Genomic DNA, 15,747 nt, shown 5'->3' with positions numbered 1-15,747 from the left:
CAAAGTATGGGAGATCAACTCCTCATTCAAATGCTTTTAAATCGGCAAAAAAGGGGGAATCTGACTTATAACTTTAGATTTTTCTTTCCCCCAGGGAACAATGGCAGCTCACCTACTTTAACGTTTTATTACACAATACTTCATCTGGATTCCCTTCACTGCCTACACCCAGTCAGCAGCATCCCCTCCCCGAGGTTTTGGAGCACCAGGTATTTGTATTTACAGGAACTCATTAACACAAAGGCCCCAAGTTAAGTGAGAGAAAACCTGAACTGAGTTTCTAAAAACCCAGATTACTCCTTGGCTGAGTCAATGCAAGCGAGAGGACACGCTGTTCCTCAGAAAACGAGGCCACACTTGAGCACCTAATTTTAGCCAGCCCTCTCCCAGGGCCACAGCCAGGTTTTCCTCTGAGATGTACCAACCAGCTTCAAGTGTTTAACCTCCAAATTCATCTGCTTGGGTTGGATCAGCCTTTGTCTCTGGCAGGAAAACAATCCCTCCACATCTAACACCTCGTGCTCTGATAAACGGCTCAGGATTGACAAAATGCCTGAAGTAACTGGGGCACAATTTACTTCACAGAAAATAAACTGGGTCTTAAAATATACACACATCAAATTAAACAAGCAATTAAGAAAATCACCATAATAATAGTAATAACAATAATAATAATAAAAAGAAAGACTAATTTGCCAATTTAAGTCACAATAAGGATGTTTAATACCTTACTTGCACTTAAAATACACATGGCTTGATCAAACACTTTTAGAAATCTCTGATATTTTTATCTGGAGGTGGGGAAAATGAGATTTTGTTACTGCAGTCATAAATTTACATAGTCCCAGCTAAGAAAAGCATTCCCTTTCTGCTTTCCATAAATTTCGGTTGAAATCAGATTACTTTAAAAGTTATGAGTTACTTGATTTGATTTTGTAGGAGACACAAAATAAGGAATTCTGTAATGGTTGGGTATGCAAAGCAGAGGAAAGAAGGAGAGAAAGAGAAAAATTCTTGTGGTGAAATAACTTCTGAAATTAGAAACAAAGCCCAAACTTGGGACATAAGAACCAGATGATCCAATTGCAAATATTTTATGGTGTGCTAGCAGTTTTAAAGTCAAAGTACATTCCTAAAAAAAAAAGTTTTACATGTTACAGAAGAGGTCAGCCACTTAGGTTATGCTGTTAAAAGAATTTGGTATTTCTCATACCTGGATAGGTATTTCCATGTGGATATCCCTTCATTAGATCTGCACTTCAAAACACACTAAGAGCCACAAGCCTTTAAAATAAAGAGCTAAAAAGACCCCTACTTACAGGATTACTGGTTGCCATCTTCAAGGGCCTCAGAAGCTTATGCTTTCAATCTACCCAAATGAAGTCCTTTTACAGAACTGAGCAAGGCAGCTAAACTGTTAACACTAAAACTTTTGTGAAAATAAATGTGAAATACAGGAGACAAGAAACCCGGATTTTATACAAAAAGTAATCAAAGCCACACAAGTTCATAAACTGTCAGATCAGGTGGAGCCATACAGCGTGTGCTCTAGAAGTGGTTTGATCCTTTCCTTGCAGGGACAGAATAATTCTTGTGTTTCAAAAAGATTAGATGTACAGAAGCAGCACTTTTTGAGAGGTAACTGTAAAGAAATGGTTAGTAACAGCAATTCCACATTGTATCAATTTTACAATAATAGCATGTATTATGTTTTCAACTGAAGGCCTTCGAGCTAATTAGCCACTAATTGTGACAAGAGGGGCACTGTATCAGCCAATTAGCCAATTAAATTGCCTAGTATACTGGAAATCAGCAAGATGAGTACATTGGAAAAGCTGAAAGTGAGAAGGCTCTGAAAATACCATCTGAATCAACAGGCCATTTTGAGTAACCTGCTCCCTTTGCAGAGTTGCACTAGTCATGGATAACTAAGAGGAAAGTCTCAGCATCACTGAATACACCCGAAGATCCACTCTACTTGTGAGCCAAGTAAAGAACACTACTAGGAACACAGAGCAGGATACTGCAACAGCAAACTGATTGCTCGGAGAGTCTACAGGGATAGATGCAACATGTGACAATAAAAAGTGAGTCTGAAGTGTTCTAAGAAAGTTGTGAAAAAAGGAGAAAAATGACGACAAATTTCAGCCATAGTATGAGATAGAGTGTTAAAGTGAAATTAAAAAGGCAAGAATGAGCTAATCTAAAACGTGGTTTTTACTTTTGCAAATAAGTTCCAGGGCTCTACATTAACTCTTTCCCTTTGGACAGGGAAAAAGCAGAACTGTGCAAGAATGCATCTTAACTACATATAAATCAGCAATCAAGACAGATGTGGAGGAGAGCTGAAACTAGCTTCCGGAATGGCACAGTAGATATACTGCAAAAAAAACCCCAAACCAACAAAAAAATACCAAAACCCACCCCAAAAACTGCTTGAATGCCAGATGTTTGTGGTTAAAGAGAACATGTAGATGTAAAATATAAACAAGATATCCCAGTAGATGATAGCTGTTTGACTTGAAGTTAAGCAATCTGGGCAAACAAAATACATTAATGTAAAGCCCTGGTTTACAATGTTTGTCAACAATTACCTTGCAAATAAACCAAGTGCCTTTTTCACTCTCAAACCAACTTTCAGATCATTTCAAAAGCAACCAGGCCATAGAAATAATTAAAGAAATAGGTAAAAACAGAACAGATACTACAACGTAAAGGAAAATAGAAGTATCTGGTGCATAACTCACCTTATTAGAATGAACTGGCATATCACATATAGAGCACAGATGGGGATAACCCTTCGGTAAGAATCCATGGAAGTCTTCAATATTGCTATTTGGAGGAGCACCTCTCTTTTTCTCAAAGAGAGATCTCTCGGGTCCAGGACCACGACCCATTCTGTCATACTCACTGTCAAATTTATGATAGTTATGCGAAGTCTCACCATAAAAAGATTCATCCCTACACCTTTCTCCATCTCTCAATCTGTCATCTTCATAATCCATTCTGTCATAATAACCAGATTCTTGAGAACGACTTCCATGGTCATAGTCAACCACTGGGTTGAGACTAGGACCACGATCATCAAAGCTATCTCTTCTAAAATGCCTTTTTTCTTCCCAATCATCCCTAGGTACTCTGTATGGTGGTTCCCGTGTGGATGATCTGCCATCTCTACCATAACCTTCTTCAGCTCTCCTCCTTTTAAGTTGTAGAAGGATCTGAGGCAAGTTTTCAGGAGTGATCTTGTCCTCGGGATAGCGACTCAGTTCATCTAAGTCTCTAGCAGACAGACCAAAGCTGGCCAAAATGTTTGTGGCCTGGTCTGCATCTCCACGGTGCTGAGAAGACAAAGGGAGCGGACCTCTACTTCCAATGTTAAATATAGACTGCAAATTATGGGAAGAGGTACTACCAGAAGACAGTGCACTATGAGATCCTTGTTGGTTCAATGAAGAACTCATTCCAAGATTCATTAAGCTAGCAAGGCGTGCAGTACCCTGGTTCATCCTTCCAAGAGATGCTGGCATATTTAAAGACTGGGTAGCAGCAGCAAGAAGGCCTATTCCTGCAGAGAGGTCACGCCCATGACCTTGTGAATCCCTACTCAGAGATGACTGCTGGAATGACTTGGACATTGTAGAACTAGAGCTTGTCTACTTTATGGATCAAAAAAATTTCTTTTTTTTTTTTTAGTTTTTTAAAAGATGGCTGCAAAGAGAGCTCACACTAGAAAGCTAGGCAAACTTCACTTCAAAAACGGTAACGCCAAGAAAGAGGATCAATAATGACTGCAGATCTTCTTCAAGCTGAGAAACACCAGACAATTCTGTAGAAAAACAAGCAGTTTTAGTCATAAATCCCTTTAAACAGATGCAGTTTTAAACTTATGCATCATGTTGATCTAAAAAAAACATTAAAGATCTCAATCTTACAAGGCTTTTATCACATAACAGATTCAAGAGGTACCCAGAACCTACATATATTATTGCAGATAAAAATACAGTTGTGTTTCCTATACACACTATTCTTCTTCCACAAAAAGCTATTTTCATACTGAAGAAAAGTGAATTTCAGAAGTTTGCGATGTCTGAAAGCATCTATAAAGTTTACTGACATGTAAACCTTGATCTCTGTTTAATGGCTTTGTTCATACCCTACATTGCTGTACTGTGTCTGTGAGAAGAACACAAAAAACTTAGGCCCATAGAATCCAAGATGACTTTGGCATATAACACATATTTGAAAATGAAACCTGTACCACCACAGAACAGGACGAAAGGAAGTTAAAAGTAACTGAAGTCTGGGCAAAAAGTTTCTGCTATAAGATCTGTAAATAAGACCAAACATAATATTCAATCTTTACGCAGTAAAATTCCAATTACTGATGTGAAGACAGATGTGAACAAGAAAAACAAGTTTTACATTTTGCAGGAAGTAAACAAGACCTCTTGTTCCAATTGCAGTTACACGGCTAACAGCATTTCGGAAGGGACTCTTTATTCTGTTACATGGCAGCTGTGACATCAGCCTGTACTCTCAGACCTCAAGCTACACAAGGTCAGGCTTAGTGCTGGGATGGGAAACCCAAGGAAAACCCTGCTCCTGCAGGAAGAGACCCCAGTGAGTCAGGAGATGGCACAACATCCCAGTGGCCCTGTCTCATACCAGCACTGTCTGGCTGGGGCTGGCACTGACACCATGACCACTTGTGGGAGTTAAAGATCCTAAAACTGCTCACAAGAGAGAGGTGACTCTTTAGTGTCCCACTAAAATACTAACCTGGCAGTCAAATATTTAGTTCCACTGCATTTACATGAAGTTTTAACTGAACTGATCAATATCCACAGTATGCTGCAACGAATATATTATATAAAATGTTCCCTTAGTGCAGAGCAGAAATAAACTGTAATACTTCACCCCCATCCTCCTCCAGCCTTGGGACAGATACACAAATTTTAAAGCAATTCAATACAAGTGAGAATATTCCACCAATAATCTGTTCTTGGGTCCCCGACGGCCGCAAAGCCCTTTCCAATGTCGGCAGAGCAGTTCTGCTTCTCCAGCACTGCCACAGAGGAGCACATCAAACACAGAATCACTTGGAAAAGAAACAGGCACAGACTGCACAGCTGCAAATGAAGTCAGCTCCCAAGAGAACAGGTACATTTGGGGAGGAATGGAAAGGACAAAATGAAAGCAAGGACTTTTCCTTGAAGAGACCAGCTCTGCAGAAGGCAATGGCTCTTGTACTGGAAACAGAAGGAAAAAGGTCAAGGTTAGGAATAGGTCTCTACCCCACTGTCTGCTCAATCCACAGCCTGTTGCTACACTGCACAAAGCTGAAAAGCACTTGGGTTTTCTTTCTCAGTAGCAGCATGTTACAAAATTATACGTTTATGTAAAAAAATGGATTATCTGAAAAATACACAAAATACACATAACTCACACAACTCCACCTTTGCAAAGTAACTCCTTTACACAATTTGCTACATTGTGTAGCATGTAGCATGTAGCATCTGTTACCAGTGCATCTGAACTCATTTCAGCTACATTTTTAAGATTCACATACTCTAGAGTCACTTGAAGGAACCTTAACTCTGTGATATTTGATTAAAAATAAGAGATTGAGAAACATGGGGATGAAAACAAGTTTGAAAGTTCTGAGGCAGAAGACAGAAAAACACTGCAGAAAGCTTCAGAGGAAAACAGTAACACAAGAACACAGGGGGAGCAGACCAGGCAAATTCTAAGGGAGCTGTCCCAGAGAAGGAGGCCACACTGGAGGACATCTGAACAGGAAGCATTGAAGAACTATATTGTAAAAATCAAGGCTCTTTCAAGTTCAAACACAGAGGAACACTAATAATTATTCACCTGGGTACCATGCTTTTATCTTTCATTCATTCAGTATTCTTCAAAGTACTTCATGACAATTTTACAAGTTAATCCTTACTCATTCCATTTTTACACCTAGATTTCCTCCTAGTTCACTCACACATTTTCAGAACAGTTTGAAGCTGAACTTACTGGGTTCTTCATAAAATCAGGTATTCCAGAGGGCTTTCTGAGCCTGACCCTGCAGCAATTCAACAGATACCCCTGCGGTCAGGGCAGGCTTGGTGTGTCCTGCTGTTAGTGCAAGGACCCACACTATTCAAGTTTCCACAGAATCAGGAAAGTTCTCCACTCTTCAAAAACATCCTTTCTCTCTGAACAAATGCTCCCTAATCCTCTCATCACAGCTGTCAACTGGCAGTTCATTGTGTGCTGCTCCAGAGGGATTAGCAGGGAACAAACCCCATGGCACCCTGGCCTGGAGGGACCAGAGCTGCAGGGACCCAATGGTGCCATGCTGAGACCCCACACCAGAACCACACTGAGCTCCTGCTGCTGCTAACACCCAGGGAAAGGGCAAAGGGAAAAATAAAAATAGGAAAGATGGGAGAAAAACCAAGACAAAGACATAAAGAGGAACAATCTTATGGAAAAGCATGAAGTGGGACAGTAAGACAAGTGTGTGATGAAGACACAGCACATGCTGGCAGCTGGTGCTAGTCAGGAAATGCCCTACATCCAATTAAGTATTTGAGTGGAGTACTTAAACAAGTTTGAACTTCCTCAAAATCCACCATTTATGACACTAACTCATCCTGCAGGGGCTGCTGCACTCCACTCCTAACCAACCCCATCCTTTAACATCTGATTTAAGACAATGGAACGAGGTGGCAAAAGAGCTCTACCATCACCCCAAAGGATGTTTAACTTCCACATGGTCAGGTTCAACACGATCCCAAGGCAGCACTTCCTGTGCTGATCACTCTGGAGAGACTCCATGCCACTATGTGATAGAGACAGGTTCCCATGGAGCAGGGCCAGCTTCTGAGAGAGGGTGCCATCAACTGAGTCACAGCAACAAGACAGGTAGGACTGAACAGAGCTGCCTGGAGAGCCAGACATGAGTTAGTTGAAAGCGTTACGCTAATTGTTCTCCATGTAATTTCAGCTACACTGGGAACAGACAGGCTTTCACATACACCTTTTTTTAACATCTGTGGACAGAAATTTGGCCGTATTAAGATTTGAAAATATATAATATAAAGCAATCTTGAAATAAGTTGAAAGTCAAAATGTTGTTAGATTTCCAGACAAATGCAGACAATGAAAACAATTTATACCTACAAGTTGCAAGAGAGTTTTCTATAAAGGCAGACAACAAAAACGAGAGATTTGAACCCTACAGAGTACGCTGTTATCAAATAAAGCCCAAAATGAGGCTGATTTTCAAACACTACAGATTTTTCTTTTCGTGTAAAACTGATCATATTTTTTCTATAAAGCTTACAGAACTCCTGCTCCAGTATTAATTTTGACCTGAGAATAGTTTAATTTAGTGAATTCTTGCAATATATTGATCATGCTGAACAAAATAACCTCAACTTGTCACCTTTTACAGAACACCAATAGGCTGAAAATAAGTCCCCAGCTCCCCATTCCTTCTGTCACTCTCAGAGGGTTTTAACCTATGCATAGTTATAATTTCAATGTTTGTCTTGTTCTTAGAACAACTCATGTTTTATCCATTCCTCTTCCACTATTTGCAGAAAAAAGTATTAAAAATGAAAAATTACTGTTTTCACTTTCTAATCAGTTTCACTTTCACTTCAAAACATATTAAATTTACGCAAATAAACTCAATTGTGGTAAAAGCATGAAATAATCGACAAGCTGAAAAGCACACCCTTAGTTTGTAAGAATGCAATGCTTTTGCAGACTGTACACCCTTGGGAAAAAAGTCTCATAGAAGTTTTTGGAAATCTGCTCTTTGGATAAAGATCTATAGGTCTTCCTTCTCCTCTCTTAAATATCATACTCTGTGGCAATCCCTTATAACATGGAGGAATTCTTATGCTTCTTGGCAAAACTGGCTCCAGCACATTATGGCAAAAAGGGTTACTGAGGGAAGAGATCTGGAATTTGGACAGGCAGCCTCCCATGCTGCTCTGAGACTTAATGGTAGTAAAAACAAGAACTTGCAAGGAAATTAGAAGCAGATGTTATCTAGTTGCTGAATGACCCAGTACAATGGATTTCAAATCTAAGGGATTAACTTTTGGACAATACAGAGAAGGCCGCTGTCTTTCCAAAGGCAAAGCAGGAATTGTCCAGCAGCATTAGAGAAAATACAGATTCTCATTCATTTCAGGTTCCAGTGTTCAGCGCAGTTATTTAATATTGCTGTTTCACATGCAAGAAAAGCACTCATCTTGTTCAAGCCATCTCCAAGGTCGTGCCCTCAGAAACTTCAGGAGCACCTGGCACACAGGATGCACGAGCTTTTTCTGGGCACAGATTAGACAGTCTGTTTCAGGCACAACAACTGGAGGAGTTTCAGTTCTCAGGATTATGTTTAGCTTCATCCCAGGAAGTTCCTTGATCAGAGGAGCACAAAATAATCTGAAAGCTGAAGTGACTCTAACAGAGGATTGCTTCAGGACAGGGAAGTGTGATATCTGAACAGGCATATTTTCAAATGGGGAATTAAAATGACTGGTCTAGCAATGAAGAATCTTAGAAGAACTTACAGTTTTTAACATCTGAATGCAAAAAGGAACACTAAAAGAGGCTGGTTTCCTATTTCTGCTCATTATATAATTTAATATATTCAAACATCCCTCTTTTGTAAGAATTGCATTTAAAAGTGCATTTATTCCTTTACAGAAATGGAAGTGGAAAAAAAGATCCATGGAACAGTGGAGAAAGAAGGCAAATCCCATGTATTTTTGGAAAGGGGAAGAAGTAACACCCAGGAACAACACGTAACTGCTGTCTCCGTGGTGACCACACCACGAACACATGATCGCTTCCAGCCATTCCTTTCTACTACCTTCAATCCCACTGACACCTTCAGAGCCCCAGTTCTACACTAAGACAGATGCACACAGGTTCCTTCACCTACAAAAAGCTCCATGGAGCCATTAACAGAAGGGCTCTGCCAAAAACAGAGTCTCTGGGGAATGCTGTGGGATCTCAGCTGGGAAGCTCTGCTAACACAGCTCTGTGTCCATGAACAACGAGGACACAATCACTTTTCAATCCCAGCAGGTTTGGGGACCAACAGCCCCTCGGGCACCAAAACTTTGATTCCCCCACAGAACAGTTTTGTGTTCAGAGCTGGCAAACTAGATTTATGAATTTACGTCTGCCTCCACGCATTTCCAGGGCTAGGATAAAATCCTGTTCTTTCCCAGCTGAAATCCTGCATAAGGTTGCAAGAAGTATTCAAGCTGCAGAGAAGAATCAAGGAACTGTTTCACTGGTTTAGTGCTCAAAATAAAACCCCTTTTGTTTAAATTATGACTGCACAATATGGTACTTAAACACTCCCAAACTAAATTAGTTCAGGAATACTGTGAGGTATTTGCTTTTGTTTTCAAGACTTGTTGACTCAGAGAGCTTAAGAAGAAAGGAAACAGCACTGAGTCTGTTTCAAAAAACCACTTATAAATTAACAAACCAAATGGAAATAATTTTGTTGTAGCTCTGCTTGCAACAGCTTCTCCCCCCAGATCTGCTGAGCCTCAGAAGCTTGTCGAGTATTACATTACAAAATACCTTTGTATTCACCAAATCTGTCAGCTGAGACATGTGCAAGCCACAGCAAAGGGCAGCACGCAGCATTTCCTAACTTCTCACCACATTAATGAGTGTTTTTAATTAAGTGTAGTCCTGAATAAACCAGGTGACTGTAACAGTTGTATTAAACTTCAGTGTGGAGTCCCAAAGACTGATTCTTACTCCCCCCTTGGCTTTCAGTTTTTATCTTCAGGAACGTGGATATTGACATTTTCAGGACGCACTTAGGAATATCTCTGTGTTGTTTTTCCCACTGTTTAGCTCTGGGATGTGTGTAATACAGAAGTGCAAACACTGGCTTATCACTTCACCAGCACATGTTCAAGGTCTGAGTGCCAGTATCCTGACTCAGAATTCAGTAATGGATCATTTTGGGAAGGCTTTTTTTTTAAATAAAATTCAAGACAGAAGTTCACACTAATTTCTTGGGAATACAATAAAAATGTTAGTATGTTCCACTACATTTAAAAAAACCAACAATATATAATGTTAGTACATAGAAAAGTTTAATATATTAACATGCTTCAAAATATGAGAAGATTAAATCACTGGATCAATAGATTCTTTGTAAAGAAGTTTCTGAAAATGCACCCTTTTCTTCTCCCCATGAAAACTATACTGACTTCTTTAAGAAACTTACGTTTTTGACCAGAGCTGCTCCCTACTTATCTGACTCCAGGAAGTCAGGACCACCTACAGTTCAAAAAACCTGAAGAATTTAAGGCTGAGTAAAAAGAATAAAGATCATGCAGCAGTTTGAACCGGTATCAGATACTTTTTTCCCAAAAGTTTGCGTTGTGGAAAGAAGAAAAGCCACACATTTAGAATCAGAGGGATGGTTCAGCTTTCTTTTAACAGCGTAAACGCCTCATTTATCATTTAACAAAGCAGTTCTTCAGGCTCCCAGAAAGTTCTTTTCAACTTCTGCTTGTTTTCAGAATAGGTGAACTTTATGTCTCGTTACTTTGACTCTGGAAGCAGAGGATGTACATTAAAAAAGTATTATCAATCTACCACAAGAAGAAAAAACATCCCCGCAGCTGTATTTGTAACCAGAGCTTAAATTATATGAAAGTGAAACTGAGTAGAAAGAATGGTCAAACGGATGCCTGCACTGTCAGGATTCCTGTTGCTCAATTCATTATTTCTTATGGCCAGACGAACATCAAAACCAGCAGTTTTTGACTCTAACAGCATTCAGAGAGTTAAGGAAGGAAGGAGGAACAAGGCCGCCTGTGAGGCCCCGACTGGCGCCAGCAGCGCTGGCAGGGCGCAGGGGAGAGCCGCGGGCAGCGGCAAGCGCGGCTGGAGCCGGTCACGGCGGCAGTGCCGAGGGGCCGAGCGGCAGCCGCTGTCCCCAGGCCCGGGGGGGCGGCGCTGGGGGGCAACTCGGGGCTTTGTTCGGCCCGGCGCGCCCGCAGTACCGGCAGGCGGCGGGCGGGGGCGCCCCGGGGCCCGCGGCACCGGCCGGGCCGGGCCTGCGCGTGACCGCCGCACGCCGGCCCGCGCCACCCCCTCCCGCCGCGCGCTCCCGCCTCGCCCCCACCCCCCTCATGGCGGAGCGGCCGCCGCCGGACCCCGAGAGGGCGGCGGGCCGGGGGCGCGGCGCCGCTCCTACCTGCGGGCCGGCGGGGACGGAGCGCGGCGGCGGCTCCTCCCGCTCGGTGCGGCGCCAGCGGCGGGGAAAGGAACGGACGGACGGACGGCGGGACTGAGGGAGGGAAGGAGGGACCGAGGCGGCTGCGCGAGCCCCGCGCGCGCTTCGCCGCGCTCGCGAGAGCACGCCCGCCCGCTGCCCGCTCGCTCACGTGCCCGGCGGCGGCCGCGCCGCTCGGCTCCGGTATCGCCGGTGAGTCCGCGCCGCTCCCGCCGCTGGCCGGGACCGCCCGCCCCGCCCGCCGTGAGGGATGTGGGGTGTGGGATGGGGACGGGGAGGAGGCGCCGCCGGCACGGCTCTCGCGAGAGGTGCGGACCGCTCACCCTGCTCTCGCGAGAGCGCCGCTGCACCGCGCGCCGCCAGCCCGCCGCCCGCGCCCCGCTCATTGTCCGCGCTCCCGCGGGGCAGCATGGGAAAGCGCGGGGGGCGTGGCGCGGCGGCGGCCACGCCCCCTGGCGGGAGGGGTGGGGGCTCGGGACCGCGGGTTCGCGTCCCCCCTCAGCCCCTTCCGGGGACAGGCACTGCCGGTAGCGCTGCTGCGGGGCGTGCCCGGGGTATCCAAGGTATCCAGGATATCCAGGGTGTCCAGTACATCCGGGATATCCGGGGTGTCCGGGATAGCCAGGCTATCCCCTGGTCCCCAGCGCCGTTCCCGCTGTCCCAGGGCACACTCACGGGCACCCAGCCCAGGCCAAGGCCGCTCTCCTCAGCTCAACGCAGGTGTCACCATCGCTAAAATAGTCAAAACGATGGGTTCTCGCTGGCTGTGAGGCTCGTTAGAAGATTCTGGTAAAAAGGCCGTGCAGCCGATGTGCGAGGCTTTGCTCTGATCCAACATTGCCACCTTGTGCTGGAAGAGCAGAGCTCCCCGTGCCGCTGTGCTGAAGTCCATGCGTTGTAACCAAAGCACTCGTACAACCCGGGAAATGCTATTCATTATTTGCAATTCTTTCATAGTCTGTATGTTTCTTCCCTATTTAATTTTGTTACTAAAGAACCAGTCTCTCCATCAGCCTAAAAGCTGCTGTGTTCCAGCAGCTTTACAAAGGCGAGGGTGTGTACATGAATTCAGGGAAAGCTCCACGGGAAAGGAAAAATCTGCCTGTTCAATTCATCACAGGCTGATTTTTCTTCTCTGTATGTGGCTGGAGAGCACAATGAAACAATAACACATTAGGTATTTTTTAAAAATGGAAGTGGTGCAATATACGTGTTGAAATAATATGGAAATGCTCAGAGAACAATCACAAGAAATCCAGCTCTTAACAAGCTCAGGATAAGAAAACAATTAAGTGCCCAAAAACAAGCTCATAAATCTCAGTTAACAATTCTCCTGTGCTGTGGTACTGCAGAGCAGTAAAAGCAGAGCAAATTTAAAGCAACGCAGCCACTTTTGCCTGGTAAAAGTCATATCTAGATTGCAAAATGTATGGTGCTTCTAAACAGAACCATAAATCATGCTGCCATTTCCTGAGTATGAATGCAGGTCCTGCTCCATTTCCCAGCTTTATTTCACTGCCAGTCTTGGACCACATGGGTTCTCTCCCAATTCCCTTTGCTGTCCTTCGCTTGAGGCACTGAAGTGGGGATGAGGTGAATCATTTTGACCTTTATCGATCACCTTTGTGTTGCAGAAGGGGCTGCATGGCACTGACTGTCCCCTTCCTGCTGGGGGTGACACCAGCCTGTGCTCAGGCTGACCACTGCAGAACCTTCAGGACATCCCTATGTGTTTTGTTTTCCAGTTGTGCACAAAGCTGGAAGCTGGACATGCCCTGGCACCCAGAACCCCCTGTGCCCTGGGGTGAGCCCCCAGCATGGGCAGCAGGAAAGGAGGGATTCTGCCCCAGCCAGGTGAGACCCCAGAGACCTGCAGAGCTGCCCCAGCCCTGGCCCAGCACAGCAAGGACCTGGAGCTGCTGGAGAGTCCAGAGGAGGCACCAGGATGAGCAGAGGGATGGAGCAGCTGTGCTAGAAAGGCTGAGAGAGTTGGGATTGTTGGGATTGTTCAGCCTGGAGAAGAGAAGCTTTGGGGTGGCTGTCCAGTGCCTGGAGGAGCTGACAAGAATGATGGAGAGAGACCTTTTAGAAGGGCCAGGACAAGGGGGGATGGCTTCAAACTGCCAGAAGGCAGGCTTAGATGGGATATTGGGAAGGAATTGTTCCCTGTGAGGGTGGGCAGGCCCTGGCACAGGGTGCCCAGAGAAGCTGTGGCTGCCCCTGGATCTCTGGAAGTGTCCAAAGCCAGGTTGGACAGGGCTGGGAGCAGTCTGGGACAGTTGAAGTTGTCCCTGCCCATGGCAGGGGGTGGGCCAGGATCAGCTTTAAGGTCTCTAACCCAAACCATTCTGGGATTCTGTGAAAAAAGAGACCCTGAGCTGCAGGGCAACCAGAGCTCGTGTAGTGCGAAGCATTCACTGAGCAGAGCCCTGCAGTCGCTCGCAACTGTTTCGATGGAAGAATCACCACTGCCAACAGACTTTCTCCACCCTGTTCTGCCTTTTTTTGTTACAGTGTTGGGTTCAGCCCCAAGATGAATGTCACAGAGCTTTATTGCAGCCATTTTTTTGAGGAAATAAGCCTATCAACTTTTATTGGTTGTCCATATGGCACATGCTTCATGTGGCTGACAGAGCCTGTATTCCCCATTTTCTGCCACTTTTGGAAATATCCAGTCCAGCAACAGAGGCCCCTGACACAGTGAGTGCTCCTTTGCTGCCAGCAGGCAGGACCCTCCCTCAGTTAGGGCAACAGGCACCCAGCCCTGCAGCACCCATCTGGGAAAGTGGAAGATGGCTGGGCACAATACAAATCTGTGGGAAAACCCTTTAATAGCTTTGCAGGTAGGATTTGTTCCTACAGAAATAATAAAACTCATAGGCTTCAACCAGGAAAAAGAGCTTTCTTCCAATGTTGAGTATTCAAACAAGTATTTCCATGTGCAGTATAAAACTGTGCATTTAAAGATCAGGATATTCAGGTGGCAGAATGGCTAAACAAGCAGTGTCAGGGACATTTAAGATGCTTGGATTATTTCACAAAAACAGGGTTCCCCAAAAGACTGCATGGAATCCACAACTGATATTGGAGAAAGAGCAAAACTCTCCTTTTGTTCCAGCTTTTGCATTTAAACACGATTTTTGTTTGAATAGCTGATGATCAACTTGCCCCTCCCCACCAGTGTTGATGTATTTTACATATTCATCAGCCTTTTCAACCGTCTTTTGTGAGTTCACCAGCCCAGGGATGAGAGCTGGTGCCTCACTCCAGCCTCTCCAGTCTCCCAGATAGGAATTCAAAGCCACTCTCAAATCCTGCTGCACCTGACAACCTTTTAAGATAAAGAAACCCAAACCAAGCAACTTTAAATATAAGTAAGTTTATTTGAAGTCACATAAAAATGTATTTTAAACAAGCAGTGACAGCAGATTAATTGTACACGTAATTCTTGTTGTACCTTGCACCAAACCACCTCTGAAATTTCCAATTCCTACATCCAGATCCTGAAAACAAGTCCTTCTCCCGTAGCCCCATGTAAATTGTGGGCTCTGGGTTTTCATCTCCCCAATACCTTTCAAACAAGGATCTTTAAAGCAGCATCAACAGCTTTTCTTCTGACCACTCCTTCTGCTCCAGCAAGCCCCACACCTGAAATAAAAACCCAATAAAGACAGTTGAAAGGAGGATCCCTATTCAACCCTTAGCACTGAGCAGTTAATCAGCTGACATTGACTTTATATAAAAGACACTTTAATGTGTCTGCAACAGATTTTTCTATTTTCTGTGTGTTGTCTGCATCCAATCTAGGTTTTAACTCCACAGGCAGGAGTTACTCCACTCTCAGGCATGCAGAGCACTGCCAAAACCCAGCACCATCGAACGCCAGGACAGCCCCGCTGGTGCCAGGAGGACTCGGCAGCACCTTTCTCTCCCAGCAGCATAACACTGCCACAGGCACCGAGCAGCCACGGGCAGCTGACTACTGCTGGGAGAAAAAAACCGAAACTGGGGAGTGTAAAGGGCAGAAAAAAGTGAAGGCACAAAGTACATCTCTCTGGTGATGCCTTCTCTCAGCAGGGCTTCCTCCAGTAAGTGGCACAGGTAACCCAGGTTAGCTAAACCTATCGCTGTGTAAACTACATTGTTTCCACCCCGAAGCCCCGAGGCTGGCACAGGAGCCAGCAGAGGCCTTTTAGTTCAGCAAAATGAACAGTTTTTGCCCATTTCCCCTGGTTGGCTCATGGTCACACCTCACCCACGTTGCTCCAGAGGCTCCCGAGCTCTCCCCGTGCCTCACAGGCAGGTTATCCTTCACATCTCTGGGCAGGCTCCAGCGCCCTCCTGGAGGTGTCTCACTTGGCTGTCCCAGCACAGCACAGCTCGTGGGTTTCACACACGACGGTGTCGGGTCACCTCAGGGCTGCTCCTTCGGGCGGCTCCGGGCCGGCCACAGC

At 44.8% G+C, this 15,747-nt stretch overlaps 1 protein-coding gene, 2 long non-coding RNA genes and 1 other non-coding gene across 7 annotated transcripts in view; 1 reads left to right on the top strand and 3 right to left on the bottom strand.

Moving 5' to 3' along the window:
- Positions 1–11,724, bottom strand: part of MATR3 (matrin 3) — a 26,082-nt gene extending 14,358 nt beyond the window's left edge. For 2 of the 3 annotated variants that reach the window (XM_085073244.1, XM_085073246.1), the window contains exons 1-2: positions 11,255–11,391; positions 2,748–3,829 (exon numbers count right to left, since the gene is read on the bottom strand). In XM_085073244.1, the coding sequence (XP_084929370.1) occupies positions 2,748–3,638 (891 nt within the window). In that variant the 5' untranslated portion in view covers positions 3,639–3,829; positions 11,255–11,391. Of the gene's footprint in view, positions 1–2,747; positions 3,830–11,254; positions 11,392–11,616 lie in introns of those variants that run through there. The other variant, XM_085073245.1, reaches the window with a different exon arrangement.
- Positions 11,360–15,519, top strand: LOC146431030 (uncharacterized). 2 transcript variants are annotated; one of them, XR_014854846.1, is made up of 3 exons: positions 11,360–11,485; positions 13,039–13,147; positions 15,101–15,519. It is a non-coding gene; the product is annotated as an uncharacterized LOC146431030 (long non-coding RNA). The 2 variants fall into 2 exon arrangements; XR_014854845.1 differs by having other exon boundaries at positions 13,808–15,519.
- Positions 14,657–15,747, bottom strand: LOC146431029 (uncharacterized). The gene is made up of 2 exons (XR_014854844.1): positions 15,544–15,747; positions 14,657–14,941 (listed from the first exon to the last, which is right to left on the bottom strand). It is a non-coding gene; the product is annotated as an uncharacterized LOC146431029 (long non-coding RNA).
- Positions 15,081–15,283, bottom strand: LOC146431031 (small nucleolar RNA SNORA74). The gene has a single exon (XR_014855016.1). It is a non-coding gene; the product is annotated as a small nucleolar RNA SNORA74 (small nucleolar RNA).

Source organism: Lichenostomus cassidix, chromosome 13 (assembly GCF_008360975.1).
Source record: "Lichenostomus cassidix isolate B80296 chromosome 13, HeHo_3.0, whole genome shotgun sequence".
Classification (NCBI taxonomy): domain Eukaryota; kingdom Metazoa; phylum Chordata; class Aves; order Passeriformes; family Meliphagidae; genus Lichenostomus; species Lichenostomus cassidix.
This window is presented reverse-complemented; position numbering and strand designations above follow the sequence as displayed.